This window comes from Sander lucioperca, chromosome 6, assembly GCF_008315115.2.
Source record: "Sander lucioperca isolate FBNREF2018 chromosome 6, SLUC_FBN_1.2, whole genome shotgun sequence".
Lineage (NCBI taxonomy): Eukaryota > Metazoa > Chordata > Actinopteri > Perciformes > Percidae > Sander > Sander lucioperca.
Genome location: NC_050178.1, coordinates 4,958,607 through 4,976,937, shown reverse-complemented (window position 1 = coordinate 4,976,937; position 18,331 = coordinate 4,958,607). Strand labels below are relative to the sequence as shown.

At 38.5% G+C, this 18,331-nt stretch overlaps 2 protein-coding genes across 2 annotated transcripts in view; both read left to right on the top strand.

The window, feature by feature from the left end:
- LOC116051242 (testis-expressed protein 264) overlaps positions 1 to 11,590 on the top strand; it is a 40,548-nt gene extending 28,958 nt beyond the window's left edge. Inside the window, exons 3-4 of the mRNA XM_031301499.2 lie at positions 2,001 to 2,166; positions 10,420 to 11,590. Of these exons, the coding sequence (XP_031157359.1) occupies positions 2,001 to 2,166; positions 10,420 to 10,700 (447 nt within the window). The 3' untranslated portion in view covers positions 10,701 to 11,590. The remainder of the gene's footprint in view (positions 1 to 2,000; positions 2,167 to 10,419) is intronic.
- A 3,813-nt stretch (positions 11,591 to 15,403) lies between these two features.
- The window catches only part of grm2b (glutamate receptor, metabotropic 2b), a 32,037-nt gene continuing 29,109 nt past the window's right edge, over positions 15,404 to 18,331 (top strand). Inside the window, exon 1 of the mRNA XM_031301479.2 lies at positions 15,404 to 16,171. The gene's annotated coding sequence lies outside the window, so the exon portion shown is untranslated. The remainder of the gene's footprint in view (positions 16,172 to 18,331) is intronic.

Below are 18,331 nucleotides of genomic sequence, written 5' to 3'. Positions count from 1 at the left end.
AAATAAGTCAGCTGTCTCCTATAAAGAATCTATCTTATGTGTGTCTGTTCAGTCTGCAAGCCTGCTTATCAGATCCTTCGTGTGCGACGTTGCTGTTCCATTAAACAGTAACCTGTCACCACTTCCACTTTCCTTGAAACTGGAAAGTCAGTAAGGGACAGGGACTACTCTTAGGATATGACAAGAAATAATCATAATCTGATCAGTGTCAACTCTTGGAGAAATGACATTAATTTCCCATAGTGTAAGAAATGATTTATGGTCTTAATTACTTTGGCTAAATAGTTCAAACCAGTGATGAAACCTGGGGTTCGGAGATGCAGGAATACGACAAGGTGTACTACAGAGGTCTTCATCACCATAATACCATGCTTCTATTCTCAAATTAATGTACACAAGCCACACCCTCTTTATTTATTTTTCAGATAGACAAGATCAGATAGACATTTTAGGCCTTTATTTTTTTTATAGGACAGCTGAAGACATGAAAGGGGAGAGAGAGGGGGAATGACATACAGCAAAGGGCTGCAGGTCGGAGTCGAACCCGCAGCCACTGCGTTGAGGAGTAAACCTCTATATATGGGCGCTCGCTCTACCAGGTGAGCTATCCAGCAGCCCAGCCACACCCTCTTTCAATAAGTAGCATTATTTTAAATTCTCTGTGTCATGACTTTCTCTGAATCCTTATCCTTTTTCACCATAAGAAAATAATATTGCTTATGGTTTAGTCTAAAGGAAAAATATCACATCAGATAATAATCAACATTCAGGTCATTTATTTGTTAACTTGCATCAAACCTACAAATCTGTTACACTTTGGCATCAGTAAATTAGTAGGCCTAATGAAAACTGACATCAATTTTAGCAAATTAAAACAAATTAACTTTAAAGGATGTATCCCATTGAGATATTGCACTGTAGCTGCAATGTGATTCTTGTTTTGCTCGACATTTAGCATATGCCAAAAGGGTGAAAGATACAGACATTGGATGTGCATGCGCGGAATAATAAAACATGGTGTATGAAAGGTTAATGAGCCCGGAGAAGTGGAGTGGTCTCTGTCAAGTGAGACTTCTCACTTCTGGAGGAGGGAGGCAAGTAATAGAAGAAGAACAGCATTTTAAACAGAGGTGGCGTTTGGAGGCTGAACATTCATGAAGACAGATCTAAGATGTGTTGCATGTGGGGTGTATAGACGAAACAAAGAGATTAATGTTAGTTCAGGGGGTGGAGTGGTGAGGCTCACAATGAAATCAAGTCATTTTCACTCATCATTGACTGGACTTGTGGGATTATTGACATGTCTGCGCTTGTATCCTACTATGGTGTTTTCTCTGTCCATTACATGTTATGGACAATGTTAATAAGTGTTGATGGGACTTTTTTTATCTCTACTCTAAACTGTCAAATGTATTGTATGCATAAGTACACCTGGCCAATAAAGTTGATTCTGATACTGATCTAACATTGTAGAGCTGCAAAGATTAATCGTTTATTCCATTAGTTGTCAACTCCAAAATTAATTCGCAAACTATTTTGTAATTTTTTAAGACAAAAGTCAAAATTCTCTGATCCCAGCCTCTTAAATGTGAATATTTTCTAGTTTCTTCTCTCCTCTGTGACAGTAAACTGAATATCTTTGAGTTGTGGACAAAACCATTTGAAGACATTTGAGGACGTCATCTTTGGCTTTTGGGAAACACTGATCCACAATTTTCACCATTTTCTGACAATTTATAGACCAAACAACTAATCGATTAATCGAGAAAAAAATCAACAGATTAATTGACTATGAAAATAATTGTTAGTTGCAGCCCTATAACATTGATGACTTTGCACCTTCAGATTTAAATTTGCATGTATATGACTGAATTGTGCCGTTAAATTACTACTAAACACCCAAACTTTAAAGGAAACACGTGTGTTAATGTTATGTATTATATTTGTTGTAAATCATGAATTTGCTTTTTATACTCGCCAATTTAAATGATCTCTCTCAGGAAAGGAGGCTGTGTGCACACCCATTCCTTCAGATCTACAGAGAGGGTCAGATCCAGTTCATGGCCCCCTTGGCCCGTCAGGGAGATTTCTACGTGCCTGAAATCCGACCGGTAGAAAGGAGGCTGTCAGAACAAGAGGAATTGCACAGTGACTCAGAAGTCTCAGGTAACTATATTTCATGCTGTACCAAAATTTACATTTTTTTGTACTTACAGGTAAACCTAGGAGGATTCAAAGCCCTGTTAAGTTAATCTACGCAGGACCACAGGCTTGCTCCTTAACAACCTTTAAACAACAGTGACATATTATCATTGATATGGTGAATGTGTTAGCAAACAGTTGCCATGCATGTTTTTGGCCACCTGGCAACTTGAAGTCTAATATTTGCTCTCTTTTTGGCTTTGTTTTTTTGGTCTGCCAACTCCTGAGTGAAATATAAGAATATGTTTTCTTCGTCAGTTCTATACAGTCAGCTACTTTCTGATGGCCATTAAAGCAGCATGTTAAGGCACCTGTGTTTTGGCTTCAGCATTCAGCCATGGCAGTTGCCGCTTGGGTGGGACCCAGGAGAATTGGACCTTGTTTCTACTGCTGTTTTGTTTATGAGCAGCCCCGCAGAAGCAAACTGTGATTGACACCTTTCTAGGTGTTAATGAAAAGCCCAGACACAGCAGCTTCTGGTGAAAGTGTGCTACCACTCACCAAGGGGCTGTCCACAGCAATACAAACACCATATGGAAAACTTGCTTTCAATGTTAAAGACGCACAAGTACTTTAGCACAATTCCACTTGACACTAATTTATCCTCATGAGACATAAAAGCTTGTGAAGGAGTGTTTTCAAAAGTCAATCCTGGTTTAAGCGAGATGAAGCGAGTCTAATCATGAGTTGACATGAAGTGTGAAAATAAGCCTTTTGATAACAGCCTTATAGCACCTAATTGCTACAGCTTTGTGGCAGAGGCCATATTGTTCAATTCAATTCAATACAAACAAACTATACAATGAATCCAAATATAGCCCAGCAGACACTCAAAGGACACAAATGCACGGTAAAATAACCGCAAAAAAACAATCATGGGGTCACATGTTACAGTTTCAATTTCATTTTGAATGTCAGTCAGAATGTTGTTTACAAATACAATACAGGTAAGGATTGGATTATGAAAAACAGATAATTAATAAGCAACAATTTTAATAATGGATTATTTGTTTAACTCATTCATCAAGCCAAAATACTCCAGCCTCTCAAAAGTGAGGATTTGCTACTTTCCTTTGTTTTAAAAGTGAGATGAGATACGGTTGATTTCCACACATTGATATCAGTATGAACCTCCACCGTTTGGTGCAGTGGTATCTCCACTGAGGAGCACAGTGCACAATGATTGATTTATTCAGGGTGCATTCGTGTCCACATCCAGTTTTTGGAAAATCTACAGTACTTTTTGAATTTCCAACAAATTGCTTTTGTATTATTCTCAAACTGCCAGAAGTTCCATATATCTGCTCAAGGATGATGTGAGAGATGGTGCCAGAAATTTAGTGATGCTCTACAAACGTAATGGTCATCCTTTCTTAGTAGGAAAGATTGTTTTGATATTATGTTATGCGCCAAAACGCAAACTTTAAAAGAATATTCCATTAACTATAATTTCTCTGTAATTGTTGCCTCTCCAAAAGTAGTTGCGTGCAATTCTTCGTCAATAATTAAAGTGCCCATATTATGCTCATTTTCAGGTTCATAATTGTATTTTGAGGTTGTACCAGAATAGGTTTACAGGGTTTAATTTTCAAAAAACACCATATTTTTTGTTGTACTGCACATTGCTGCAGCTCCTCTTTTGACCCTGCGTGTTGAGCTCTCTGTTTTAGCTACATAGTGAGGCATCTCACTTCTATCCCATCTTTGTTGTGATTCGCACATGCGCAGTAGCTAGGTAAGATCTACTAGCTAGAAGCTACCGCTGCTGGCGGTTAGCCACCTCATTCTCAATGGCAAAACACTGCTACAACACACACGAGTTCACCCTAATCTACAAAATAAATTGTATAGAACTACTTATATGTCCCTCGTCTGCAGGTATTCCACGCAAAGTTGGAAGTGCGCCCTCGTTTAGAAGAAATCTCCCGGTTAATCCTGCCTTGTACTGACCGAAGTTGGAGAAACAGCTAGCTGATGTGGTATTAGCTTACCAAATGTTTCGGCCGATGACGTAGACGGCCCTGCCGATTTTGACCAGCTCACCCGGAGACTGAAGGCAGAATACATTCAACATTTTCCAAGTTTGTATGCGTGCGTCACCAGAGACACAAAATAACACCCCAAATCCCAGAAAAGTGATTTTTTTTCATAATATGGGCACTTTAACTTTAAATTGAAAGTAAAATGAGTGATTTTACACTGAAAATGCATTTTTTTTTAAAAGCCACTCAGTTACCTCAACAGGTGTTGTAAGAATAGGTTATTTATAATATATTTGTATATTTGACCCCTCACACTCAGGGCCCTATCTTGCACCCAGTGTAATTGACTTTGTACACCGACGCATGTATCATTCCTATTTTGCACCCGACGTACAGCGGACTTTTCCCTCCACAGACTCACGTCGGTAAATTAGGGAATGAACTTGCACTCCCGGGGGCGGTTCAGCAAAAAGAGGAGGCGTGTTCCGGGGCAAATGTTCCCTAGTGCTATTTTGCAGTTTCAGAAAACAATTCCGCCACAGACTAGGTTTTTCCTAGTCTAAAGTCAGTGGTGCCTAATTCAGATGCTATTTTAAGGGCGCATGCTTGGCCGTAATGTAGAGTGTGCACACCGTGCATACACTTTGCTTCTCTCATCTCACCGACCCAGCAGTTCCCATTTTTGCAAACCATACATAAATACAAGGAAAAATATGACCTTGTTTTACACAACATTTTCATGAATCATGGATGTGTTGATGACATAAATATAAAAAAGGAAATATTAGAGGACTTAAGGAGATGTGATGTTGAACTGCATGTGCCGATGCCACTTAACCCAAATGCCCCAGCAGCAGCACGGGAGAGAGGAAAGACAGAAGAGCTGCATCGTCTATAGTGAGGTAATCTCGGTCTAATGTTAGACTACATTGCAAAAATATCACCATGCATTCATAACCTTGTGATTCAGTGAGAGTGAGCCCAAAACATCGGAAAGTATGTTTTTGTGACATTTATTTATTTACATTTTGTCAGAAAGAAAAATCAATAATCAACGTCGGTCTCCTTAGCTGTAAACCGCTCCTGGCGTGCGCCCATGGATGTATTAAGAGCGTGCACCTAGAAAATCCGTCATTATAATAGCAATCCGCCATGGAACGGGAATGTGAGATAACACTCTGATTGATTTATTGCACGTTACGCCCAAACCACACCTATGAGTAATGTAGCTACTTCAGACCAACCCATTTCAGATTTGGTTCAGGCGCAAGAGTCATTTATCCCGCCGGTATAATAGCAACAGCGCCCGAGATCCGCTCACAAAGCTACTTGCGTTTGGCGTTTGATACTTGCATTTCAGATCGTTAAAATAGGGCCCTAAGTGTCATATTTCCAAAGGAATCCATACCTCAAACATCTATCTGGATCTCCACTTTTTGCTACAAAACAGAATGAAATTGACTGAAATGACAAATTCACTGTTTTTATGTGTCACAGGTGTGGTGGGACACATGGGTTGGGTCCATGACTGTGAATGATAGTGTGACAGGCAGCCATGCTCCTGTCACAATGGGATCAAATAAACCAGATCATTGGAGCATTCGGGACACTGGGGGCATCTTTGGTCTCAGTGACCGGATCAAAACCCAGCCTCCTCACATGGCTCCTCTCTCTGTCATACAACAGCAGGCTAGAAACATTTTCTAACATAGTTCACTCTTTGGAACCACACAATTCACAAGTGAGTGGATGTTGTGCCACATTTAGTTTTAGTTGGCCATTAACATTGTTAACTCTTTGTTAGTTGTCACCGGAGCTATTTTAAAATCTTGTGGGGCAAATAAACGTCATATCTCAAGCTTTATCAAAGCAAAGTAGTTGAGTAAAATCTGAAGTCCAAGTCATGTCACACATCTTCATCAAATTGCTAGTCTTTAAGGCCTTAAGGTGAATGTTGACCATATACTGTAAATGACACAGCATTTAAACATTTTCCTCCAAAGGAATAGTTTTAGACATTTTGAGAAATACACGTGTTCGCTTTTTTTTTAGTTAGATGAAAATGTTGACTCATTACCAATCTCATATCTGTCTGTCTGCAAAATAACGGTTGGCTGACGATGGGTGATTTGATGGTTGCCTTACATAACAAAAAGACGCCAAAAAGAAGTTAGTGCAGTGCGCCTCGCATTTTGCAACCTGCTATCTGCTGTCCGATCGCTGCCTGGCTGTGATTTTTAACTGACTGTTAAAAACATTCTCAAAAATCTGCCTACAAGTACCTCTACAGCTCACTAATTAGTTATATTAAAACATTATGTTATATGTGTTTATTTGTGTACAAACGGGAATGTAAAAATAACTAGTTGTGATTGTATGAAGGGTAACATGCTGTAAATATTTCTCGGCCTGGAGCTGTGGTTTCCTAGAGTGTTGTCCTCACCATGAGGTTGCCAGGCAACAAGCAGAGACCAATAATAATACCAAGGTAATTAGTTTGTTTGAAAGTGCTAGTAGGCAGATTTCTTATACGTTGGACAGAGTCAGGCTAACTCCCTGATTCCTTTATGGTTTAAGCTTCTTACTGGACATACATGAGAGTGGTATTCTCAGCCATATTTACCAAAATTTTAAACTATTATTTAAAAGCTTTGTTACTTAAAGGTTCAGTTGGTAACTTTTATAAAAAAAAAAAAAATGTTTTGGCATATTTGCTGAAACTGTCACTATATCCTGACAGTAGTACATGAGACAGATTATTTAAAAAAAAAATATCACGTTCCTCTGCCTCCTCTTTGAAAAAGTTTGCTCTGGCAGGCGGGCATTTTTAGCAGTGATTGACATTGTGTTAGGGAGTCCTCAATTCTGATTGGTTGTTTTCCTTCGGGCACAGTGAATCTTGCGAATGCCATTAGGTACAATAGGCGGAGGCACAGGAACATGATTTTTTTTCACAGATTATCTGTCTCATGTGATACTGTCAGGATATAGGGACGGTTTCAGTAAAAGTTACCAACTGCAGCTGTAATAGTGGATATAAGCCTTATTATGATCATTATCTTATGTTGGAGTTTGCACATTAAATCTGAACCTACTCAAATTCTGCAGCATCTTTCTCTGTCTCATTCCAATACTAGTAGAATAAACTGTCACTCAGACACATGTAAAGAGCGATGCCTGAAGGCACCACTAAACCCCTCCAATCAAATACGAAGGTTTTCCCTTTTAAAAAATAAATTAAGATTAAGATATTATCCCTAATGTGTATCTTTCAATCCAAATGGGAATTTTTTTCCCCCCATTGAGTGATTAAATTTTGCCACTTGCTGTAGATGTTCAACCAGCAGAGGAAAACCAACACGAAACCAAAGTTGTTGCTCTATCACAGCTCAGTATGCATATTATTAATGTTTTATTTCATAAATTGTTTTTTTTTTTCCTTGGCTCCATCTATCACATGCACATGAGGTAGGTGTAAATTAATCAGCGAGAGCTTGGGGCTAGATTCAAATATGGATGTTTTTTATTTTAATTTTGAATGCATTTTTATGAAGATAAATAGGAGTTCATTCTATATGTACATTGTGTTTTCCCCATGTATACAGCTTCTCTTCCAAAAGGTGAAAATAGTCATAGTCCGCTGTACACAATGTTATTGTCTGGAATAAATAATATATCATCCATTCAGCTATGCAGTTTACATGCAATTCAGTTCTCTCTTGTTCAAGCTCCCATGTGTGTGCTCCATCCTGGCCCCCATCTCATATTCACTGTCAACAATGAACTGATTTCCACTGCAATATCTCTCATCTTTTCTAAGGGACGTGTGACACAACAGCATGAGCCTTTACGTCTTTGACTAAGTGCATTATTGCACACACAGCAGCAGGCTTAGCACACATAAACTGCATTTCTTTATAAACATAGCAAAGTTGCTCCTGATTACATTTTCAGAGTAATTATTTATTGTTCTTTACTATTTGCATGTTGCTATGTAACACAATTTCCTCTTTTTGTATGTTGCTTGTTGGAAGTCTCTTAAATTTAGCTTAGAAGCATGACATTAAACATGTCTCTGAAGCATATAGTTCTGTTTTCTACCTTTTGTAGTTTAATGACGATTTAAAAAACGTCATACTTTTTACATTATTCCTCAATTGAAATGCACAGTGGTGAGAAGATTTAGTTTGCCATCCTGTCATTCTGTTACAAATCTCAGCTACATCTGATAATTTGTCCCATGTCATAATGTATTTATCACCTCTAACATGATGATTAGCCCCCTTCTGGCTTCTGTCAACTGTTTTCATGTGAAAGGTTAGTTCTTGTGTGTATCATCATCTGGTCTCCAGTAAATAACAGGCTGGCTTAGTGTAAGGAGATATTGATTTAAAAAGTATTGAAGAGTGTTATGTGGAAACACTCACAGCCACACAAAGATCGACAGAATTGCACACAGGGAGGAAATTGATTTTATTAACCTGCAAGGAACAAACTAAAAACACTGAGGAGTCAAGTGCTTGTATTTACAGTACCACTCCAATTAAAGAGCAGAAAACCTTTATCTTATACAGGAGTTTCTAATTAACAACATTTCAGTGCACTATTTTGAGTTATGACTTTAAGTCGCTGCACAAGGTGTTGCTGCTCATCCCATGAGTTAATGAACTTGTTATCAACCAGAAAAATGTGTGACAGGCACGATATACTGTACAACACCCACCATTCCATGGATAAAAGGGGAAAAAGCATTAAGTATTTCCCAGCTTCTACATTTTTGGAGTTGAACTTTGTATAGATTTCCTGGTTCCTTGTTAATAGTCATCCTAAATTGAATTGAATGTGCAAGATGCAACAGTTCTTGTCATTTCTAAACAAATTGTAGATTTTCATATACATTTATGAAAATATAACAATGGAATACAGCATGAGCAAAAAACAAGCTGGATGTGTAAGGGACACGTGAGTAAGGATTTCTTCTAATTGTAAGGACAGTTAAACTACAGGCTTGCAAGTTTAAAGAAAGGTGATCTCCATGATCTTGCTTGTGTCCTCCAGTTTGGTAGTATTTTGGTTCGATTTACCATCAAAAACTATAGTACAGTAAACGTATAAGTTATGCATCATAGCTAACAGAGAAGTGAAAACCTGAGTCACTGCAAAGGTTCAGTATCTCTTAAAGCTATAGTGCGTAGTTTCTGCCGCCCCCATGAGGAATTCTAAGTAACGACAACATGATACAAGCCTTACGTGATCGTGCACGCACCCCCACCCCTCCTCCATGCAGTTGCTAGTAGCCAAGAAGGACACGGAGGATAAAAAAAAACATGATAGATTCTTCACTGGTGTTTCTGCGTGGGAAAGTCACCCGTCTTAATTAGCTTTGTAGCAACTCATTTGGCAACTCATATTGTTCTGATGGACGGTCAGTCTACCACTTTGACTGAAGAGACTATATGACATTTTTGGGAACCATGAATGTGTGTACAGAGGATAAATCCGACGGACTTTGGTGATCCTCTTGTGCCACAAATATATGAGGTTGACATTTTTATTTTTTAGTGAAATGTGTCAACAACTGTTGGATGGATGAAATTAAATTAAATTGGGTAAAGACATTAATGTGTACCTCAGGATGAATTGTAATAACTTTGTTGGTCCCCTGACTTTTCATCTAGTGCCATCATCAGGTCAAAATTTCAACTTATTTAATACCTGCAAAACTAATGAGCCTCAGCTGTACTTATACATAAACATACTCATGTATGTTTAGAGGTAATGAGCAAATGTTTGTTAGCTCACATGCTTCACTAAACATAAGCATTGTAAACATAAGCATGTTAGCATTGTCTTTGTAATCATGTAAGCATGTTTGCTACTCGTGTGGCTGTAGAGTCTTGTTTTATGGCCATGAACTATTTTAACAATCTTTCTAAAGCATATTTGGAAAGATTTGATACAACAGTTGTTTATTTTATAGATACATTCATGAATACATTTCCTCCATGCATATGATTTCCAAATAATTGCTGAGTCTGGAGTAAAAGTGGAAGAGATAATAATTATTCTGAACTGAAGTCACATTGCAGCTAAAATACAATCATGCAGATATTGGTTGGATCCCAGCACTGGATTTTTGGGCAGCCTAGCTTTTCTCATGTGGCGTTTGTTTATAAAAGTCCTCTCACCATCTGTCCACCCCCTCCCTTTTGTTTTATCACTGCTCTGGGTGCAGACTCAAACAGTGAATACAGCTCAGGGAGTGGGGTTCTCCTGTCAGACAGCAGAGGGACGTCCCTAGCAGCGTCCTCTGTCCACTCTGTGCCTATCCAGGATCAAGGAGATAGAAACAACAGAGGGAGAAGCTCCAGGGGAACCTCGTTTAAAGACCTGGACTGGGAGCAGACCGGTGGACAGCAGGCAGAGAGAGAAGAGCCGCTTCATGGAGACTCCAACCAGAAGAGCCTGGAGGCTCCCACTCAGGAGTGGTGGGGTGCCGTTGGAGGAGAGGAGTAAAAGTTCAGTGAGACACATTAGTTGAGGATGAAAGAGTAAATGATTGAAATTCAAGAGTGTCTCACTATGGGTCCATGTCCAAATGTGTAAATATTAAAGGACAAGGCAGGTGACATTCTATATTTTGGTTATTGTGAACAAATCCCATGAAAAGACCAAAACAAGCAATGTGTTGGTCTGTTTCTTAATACTTTCATTCTTCCCCTTTATGGTGCAAAGGGATATGCATCAAGCTTTGGCTACACAGGCAATACTTGTGAGTGGGGTCAAGTCATTGCTATTTTGGCCTTTTATTGGATTTGTTGATAATAAAAATATAGAATATAACCAGACATATTTTTTAGTCTTTTAATTATAGTTTTAGAGTTAATGCATTCAAATCTGCTAGATTTTGCTGACAGAAAACCACTTGAAATCTGCAGAACTTATTCAGGTAGCCTGAGTTTCTTGAAACAGTAGTGATGTTTGTCAAAATGATACAAGATGACTGAACTGAGTATTTGTTAAAAAAAATAATTTTACTTGAAAGGTATTTCATTTGCTGTACTGAAGCTATAACCATTATTTGCATTTCTAATAAGTTTTTGTTTGTTGGAGGATTGTTTCACAAACATACAGGGAATTCTGTTCATTTCAAAGATACTTTTTGACATGTTTACAAAGGGCAGTAGTTTCATTCATTAATAACTGACAAAGGATTGAAATTATATGAGCACATAGACCTCACAAAGTGAGTGACTTTTTTTAAAGATATTGTGTTTGACTGAATATTTGTGCATCTTGTTAGAAGCGTTTTGTGTACTTTTACAAGGCTGTGTGTTGGCATAGCTCTGTTGGTGATGCGAGTTTTGATATAAAATGTACTTCATTTCCAAAGAGGAAGGTGTGAATGAATGCATAATTACCTTCTTTGTGTCATCCTCCGGAGCACCTCTGAGATTGTGGACATGATTATGGGGAGTGTGCAGCCTGCTGCCATGATCAGTCAAGGAGAAAGATGACAAGCAGTGGGCTGACCATTAATATTCATTTCACTATACTGACAGCAAAGCTCTGTGACTACATTTTATTTGCATCTGGCCTCTAGCATCAACATTATCCCCACACATTCAAACCCAGCGCCTTCATTTTCTATTCAGCCGTTATAGTGTGTTATTTTACCTTCTCAACTTTCTCCCATCTGCTATCTCTTTGCACAGGCTAATTTCTGTTTGTTTTTTCTCCTTTTGTTCTTTTTCTGTCCTTCCCTCTGAAATACATATGGCAGCTGCAGCCTGAAAGACCACCTGATGACCCACACAGCCTATAATGTGTGTCCAGTCATACCCATATCCTTTATCTTCCAACAAACAAGAGATCACCCCAAGCTTGTCGCAGCGAGCCTTGCTCACTTGGAGGGTGTGGGCAGTTTAAAGGGATGTGCATGTGAGAGAAAAGCCACATATGGCATTTCAAGTAAATAGCCATTGCATATTCTGAGCTAAAACGTGTTAATTTAAGATTCTCCAGATTTTCACTTGGACAGAAATGAGTAGACAAAGGCTTTTGTCTGTCCTTCACTTTAATATTGTGTGTTTGATATGACTAAACACCACACCAATATGGCTTTTCTTAATTATAACTGGCATTACAATCGGACTGAAAAACCTGCAGAAGAGAGGGTATTTTAAACTAAAGCTATTGAAAAGTTGTGCTATTCAGTCTAAAATAATAATTAACAACACATACTCCTAGGTTGAAAACTGTGCACCTAACCTTTACAGCAAATATAAACACATAATCCTAGTTCTTGAATAGATGATACAAAAGACCTTCAAGATGGTACATTCAATCAGCTTCTGACTGACTGAGGTGCTTATCTAATCAGAGACCTGTTTCCTGAGATATCTGGATAACCAAGTGAAACCTAGAACAAATCTTGGACACAACGTTATCCATATAACCCAGTAAATCTACTTCTTGGGCCTCAGTAGCATAGTGTTTTTAGTCTGAATTGCATTTTGGACAGTGTGGTCTCTGAATGAAATGACATTGCATTTATGAAAATCTTTTGATGCCTAGCTGTTCATCAGAGTGATTTTTCTTGACAATTTCCCGTTATGTTCTTACTCCACATGGAAACTTTAAAACAACAACAAAACGAGCCTGTTACAGCATCGCTCATTCATTAATTTACTCTGAGTTGGAGTTGCCTCAGAGGCTTAATTGGCACAATGCTGAGCTTTTACCTGACAAATAGTTGACAAAAAGGAAGATCTATAGTGAGTGTTTACATTTTTAATCTAAATGCTGATTGCTCTAACGATGGGGTTAAATTCCCAGAGGATAAAGTTAAACGAGATGAATGAGATTTAGGAGTAAAAGTGATGCCCTGAGATGCTTTCTGTGTGTATAATTATAAAAGCTCTCTGGGAGCTGTGGGTGTACTCCTCTTCTTCAGACATATACAAATGGGGTAGTAACTTGCTGAGTCCATGCTGTTCTGTGAAGTATTTGTTGGCAATAGGGAATCTAACTAACTAGACTTAAATATTGTATCATTGGTCTGACACAGTTATGATCTCAGTGGGTAAATACTCAGGGCTGGTCGTGCCTTTGGAGCTGGGATACTGTTTTATGTCTATCTGTATTTAAAGGGTCATTCTGGTTTATAACTTGTTTAGGATCACTGCTCCTGTCGACAATAATAACTATACGGTAATAGCTGAGATCTGGTAATGCGGTGACATAACTGAAAAAGGTTTAACTTTGACCTACTCTACATATTTTGTCCTGTGCAATGAGGTATTGCCGCTATTACAAGTGCTTTACAATGTTTTACCTCCAAATAAAGTAGTTTCAATGATCTGACTAAACTCTTGGCTTGTTTACAAGACTTGGCTTGTATTTGGTTGTCTGACTGCTTGGGTTTCTTGCCACTTTGGACTTTATGTAGCCATGTTGCTGTGTCCCCAGCAATTACTTTAATGAGTACAATGTTATCATAACCAATAGAAATAATGGCCAAAAGTATGAAAATAAGAACCGAGTTGTAATAAAACAGAATTACCCTTTGTTGAAGCTGTAACCTTCCAGTTACATGGTGGTATCTGGTCATTAGGCAATCATGCTGCTTAAAGGGGCAGTTCACCCAGAAACAAACAAACAAAAACCAGGTCAATTAAATTTAGCTTGCGCTGCTTAAACTAGAAAGAAAATTAATTGGAAAAACCATCCAATCTGCAGACCTTGGTATGGACAGTTTTGAGTAAAAAAAGAAAGAAAAAATTGACTATTTCTTTAGTAAAAAAGGGGTATGTAGTTCTATACAAGATGTTGTGTTTTCTATAATTGTGAACAACAAAAGCAGGCACCACAGAGAGAAACTAAATTGTTGATTTTGGACTGATTGTTTTTTGTCATGTTCATTAAGAGAGCTGCAGCAGTCAGACTGATGCGCACTGACCACTGGCTAGGAACACTTTGTGTCTGTCCTCTATAATTTCACTCAACATTAATTGGTATGTTTCTATCTAAAAGTCTGCATTCCACCCACATGCCCTCAACTATTGTAATGTAAACTACCTTTCTATTTCAGGAGAAAATTGGTCCCTTTGTGTTAGCTGGGGGAATTATGCAACAAGCAGGACCCGCTCGTCATTTTAATTGCCACTGTACACAGAAAAAAGTTCTTCTTTTCCAAACCCCTAACTGCAACGTAGCTGTTGTTAGTGCAGAAAAGAAAACATTAGAAAAATAGTGAGATGTTTTTTGTATGTGTGGGTGAGAGGAAGGTGGTGGTAGTGGCGAGGTGAGGAAGTGGGGAAAGGTGGTGGTGCTAAAGTATGTGAAGGTGACAGAAATGGGTAAGCGATGAAGCTGAATACATACTGAAATAACTTATGTTGCTTGCTGAATATTTCCAAATTTAATTGTAACTGGTTGTGCAGCGGTGTACTAGGGTGGACACAGAAACCCAAACTGGTGCAGCAGACCTTTTCTGCACTCCTCACTAATTATGAAATAGGAATGTTGCTGATGTAATCGTGTTGTGGGTGAGAAAAAAAGTGCAGTGTTTATTGCATGAAATAGTACCTCTACAGAATGCATGCTACAGAACAGCATGCTGTATAGTTAACCGTAATTACCAGTGAGACTTTGAAGTTTTCCACTGCTGGCTGCACAGCTTTTAAATAGTTAATAGGCTGAATCAATACTGTGAGGGTCATTTATTTTGGCCAGTGAAAAACATTTTTATATGTATTGTGTTTGTATTAATATAAGGGTTATTTGTAACAACATGTTTGGACAAATTCTGTATTTGATTCAACATTGAGCTTAAGTATGCCAGTATTCATCCAACTAAACTGTAGAATAAATGATATTTAGAGAGTTGTATGTGTGTATTGGATGTTGAAGCATTTTCAGTGAAAAACAAACGGTGCAAGGTGCCTCTTGAGTTTGTAAAGTGCTGTGCCACTCATCTAGAGTGTGATTCAGTTTTAATGAGATAGAGGTGAATGAGGAGCTGGCCAGCCTTCATAGAGGGGGAAAATAGTTGATGCTCATTTCTCTTTTCTCATCTTTCTAAATTTAGCTGGAGAGCTGCAGCGCCTTGTTTTGTCTATTTGGAAAGATTTTCAATTTTCCCATTATTTTAGGGAAGGGGTTTTATCATTAGCCTAAAAGCTAGATTGCCAGTACAAACTCTGTCTCACAGGGAATGCAATGGATGAGTCACTTAAAAAAAAGACCATGTGAGAAGTTGGAAACAGGATTTGAGATTTTGATTAATGCACTATCGTCACTGTTTTTATTCTTTACTCCTGCATACTAAACCGCACACATTTACATAGGACATTTTAAGTTCTTCCATTGTCGGTGCTGTAACTCGCTGCCTTGCAAACAAACGTTGTGTGAAGCACAATGTGGTTTGTGAAAGGCGCGAGCGCAGCGTCGACTCGGTGCACTCATTAGGAGCTGCAAAGAGTGGCTGCATCATGAGCACTAGGATTCCTCAACAGCTCTTATTTTGAAGTTGATTTGACTCACTTCCCGAAAGAGAAACGACTATGAATAGGAAATGTAATGCAAAACAAAAGTGCAATCACAGATTAATTTAGATTCACTTGTATCTCAGTCCATCTGGCAGTCATATGTAGACGAATCCGTCGCGCATCATTACGGTCGATGCGAGTGGACACATGAGCACTTGGGCGGTGGGCTGTATTGCTCCGGTCTGAAGGCGTGTTGTACGGTGGCTGGCGAGCACAAGTTGGAGAGCACTGAGGGGAGTTTGTCAGATTTGCCAATGTGAACACTTCAGAACCAAGGACAGATCCAAACCGCTGCCTGGCAAACATGCTCAAAGTGAACAACATCTGGACTCCGCTCGTCACGTGAAGCTCTGCGCGTTGTCTGTGTATTGACGCACTGCTAGTGGAAAAGAGACCTACAGATATATCCGGCAAGACATCTAGTGCTACAACCAGGTAAGAAATTGTCATTTACAAACTTTGTTTTTAACATAGTGGTAGGCCTATGTTTTTCCCGCGTAGTCTGCCTACTTTGCCTCTGTATTTTCCTGTCCGACGTGCCCTTTTCATTTTAAATGTTTTTGCCTTATAATTGGCTTTGATCATGTCGCCTACCCCGCAAACTCAGTTTAACTGCCATGGAAATGTTATCAACATATGTCTCTTTATTGCACTTAATTTCACAGGGCACACAAGTGAATCAGCTCTCTTAGCATCCGAATTTGATCTAGCCTATAGTGTGTAGGCTACTACTTTATCAATAAAGCATTCAACACCTGAGCGTGAGAGAATATTCTGCACAGTCACAATTGTCTCAACTAAAAATCGCATGATCTAATATCGCACTTGGTTTTCAGAGCTTTTCTTTTCAGACAGCGCCCTAAACAATGTATTAGCATCCTACTGTGAGAGTTATTGGGTTGTTTTCAGTTTGCACAATTCATGAAAGTACAGTAAAAAGTGATTAGGCAATGGACAAATCCATGATCGCATGCATCAAATAGTTGTCAATAGATCAGACAAGATGTGATGTAGCAGCAAAGGAATTTATCTCTAAAAGAGTGATAGCTTGGTTAATACCATCACCATGTCTGCATGAATGTGATCATCATTAGATGGTGCCACCAACAGTTTATAAACAGAGACAACCTGTTGTAGTCTCTCATTCTCATATCGGCATTTTGTCTCAGTAGCCTCCTTGATTTAGAAACTTTAGGTTTTCTGAATACATTTTAGAAATCTTTAGTTTCTGAGAGCAGGCTGACTGAATTTCCTGTGCTATTTTGATGCATTTGATATATACTTAGTTTTACAATCTAGCCGGCTGCTGGCCACCACCACAGGCATCCTAATTCCTTCAGCTGTCAAGTCCAGGTGGAGGGATAATCTGTGTCCCTACTGGAGATGACATAATAATGGAAATCACTAGTGGAGTTATGATGGCTGCAGTTTTTTACTTTCTTTTTGTATTTCATTACCTGTAAATATAGTTTTTTTTGTTGCTTTGAACAGCTGTTTAGAGGATCATTAAATGTTATACTGTTAAATGGTAGGCTACAGGACATTTTCTTGTGTCAAATGTAACAAATCTGTAGTGTCATATTACATGCAAAGAAAATCATGGGAAAAAGGATGACACTTTGTCCATTATCCAGCTTGTGGCGTTTGTCATAATATTGAGCACAGAATTACTACTGCCATAAATTATCATCCTATCAGTGTTTGTCACGTAATCATTGGACAGCAATATTTTTTAGATAAATCTCATGGGACAAGTGCTGTGTTTTAGGCTGTTATTACTCAACAGGCTTTATTATTCATGTGTAGTGGATTAGACACTAAATTAAATGTCATGTAGGCCTACGTTTTCAACAAAAGAGCAAACAAACCTGAGGGCAAAGCTTAAACGCCTGAGGTGATGTTGCTGAAATGATCATTTATAACATTGTTATACATCATAGTATTAAATAACACATCAAATAGATTTTATGATTTTTGCATGATCATAGTGGATTTGTCCACAACAACAAACAGGTGGTTAGTCTTTAGCTCTTTATCAAAAAAAAAAAAATAAATCTGAATAAATCAGCTCATTTTCCAAACATGAGTAGCATCGTATTTCTCCATAGATCATATATGTACATAGTACAATTGTACGTGCCAATCACCATCTTCGCAGAAAGCCACTCTGCAGTGAGTCATACATTACACATTAGCTATATTTGGATAAAATAATAAGGAATGTATTCTCAAAGCATCTTGTTGGCAAAATCTTCTCTGTCCTAGGCGGGAGCAGTAATGTATTAGCTGATGGTTGAAAGCTGAGTAAATCACACTGCCGTTTCTTTTTTAACTTGCCTTTCAGAGGGAATATTGTGCTCAGACATCTGGGGAGCGAGTGACTCTCTCAGCTGCTGAGTGTGACAGCCGTTTCTACATCAAGATAGTTTTTTAATGATGTGATCGAGGCCTGATAGGAGCTACTTTACAACTAAGCAGAGTCTGTTGTGAGCTGATACCACTCCTCCCGTTTAATAAGTGAAATATGATAGCTGTATTTCATGTCTGCTTTAACCTCTCCAGCATTTATTTGCACTTCTTAAAGGTTTTGAGCGG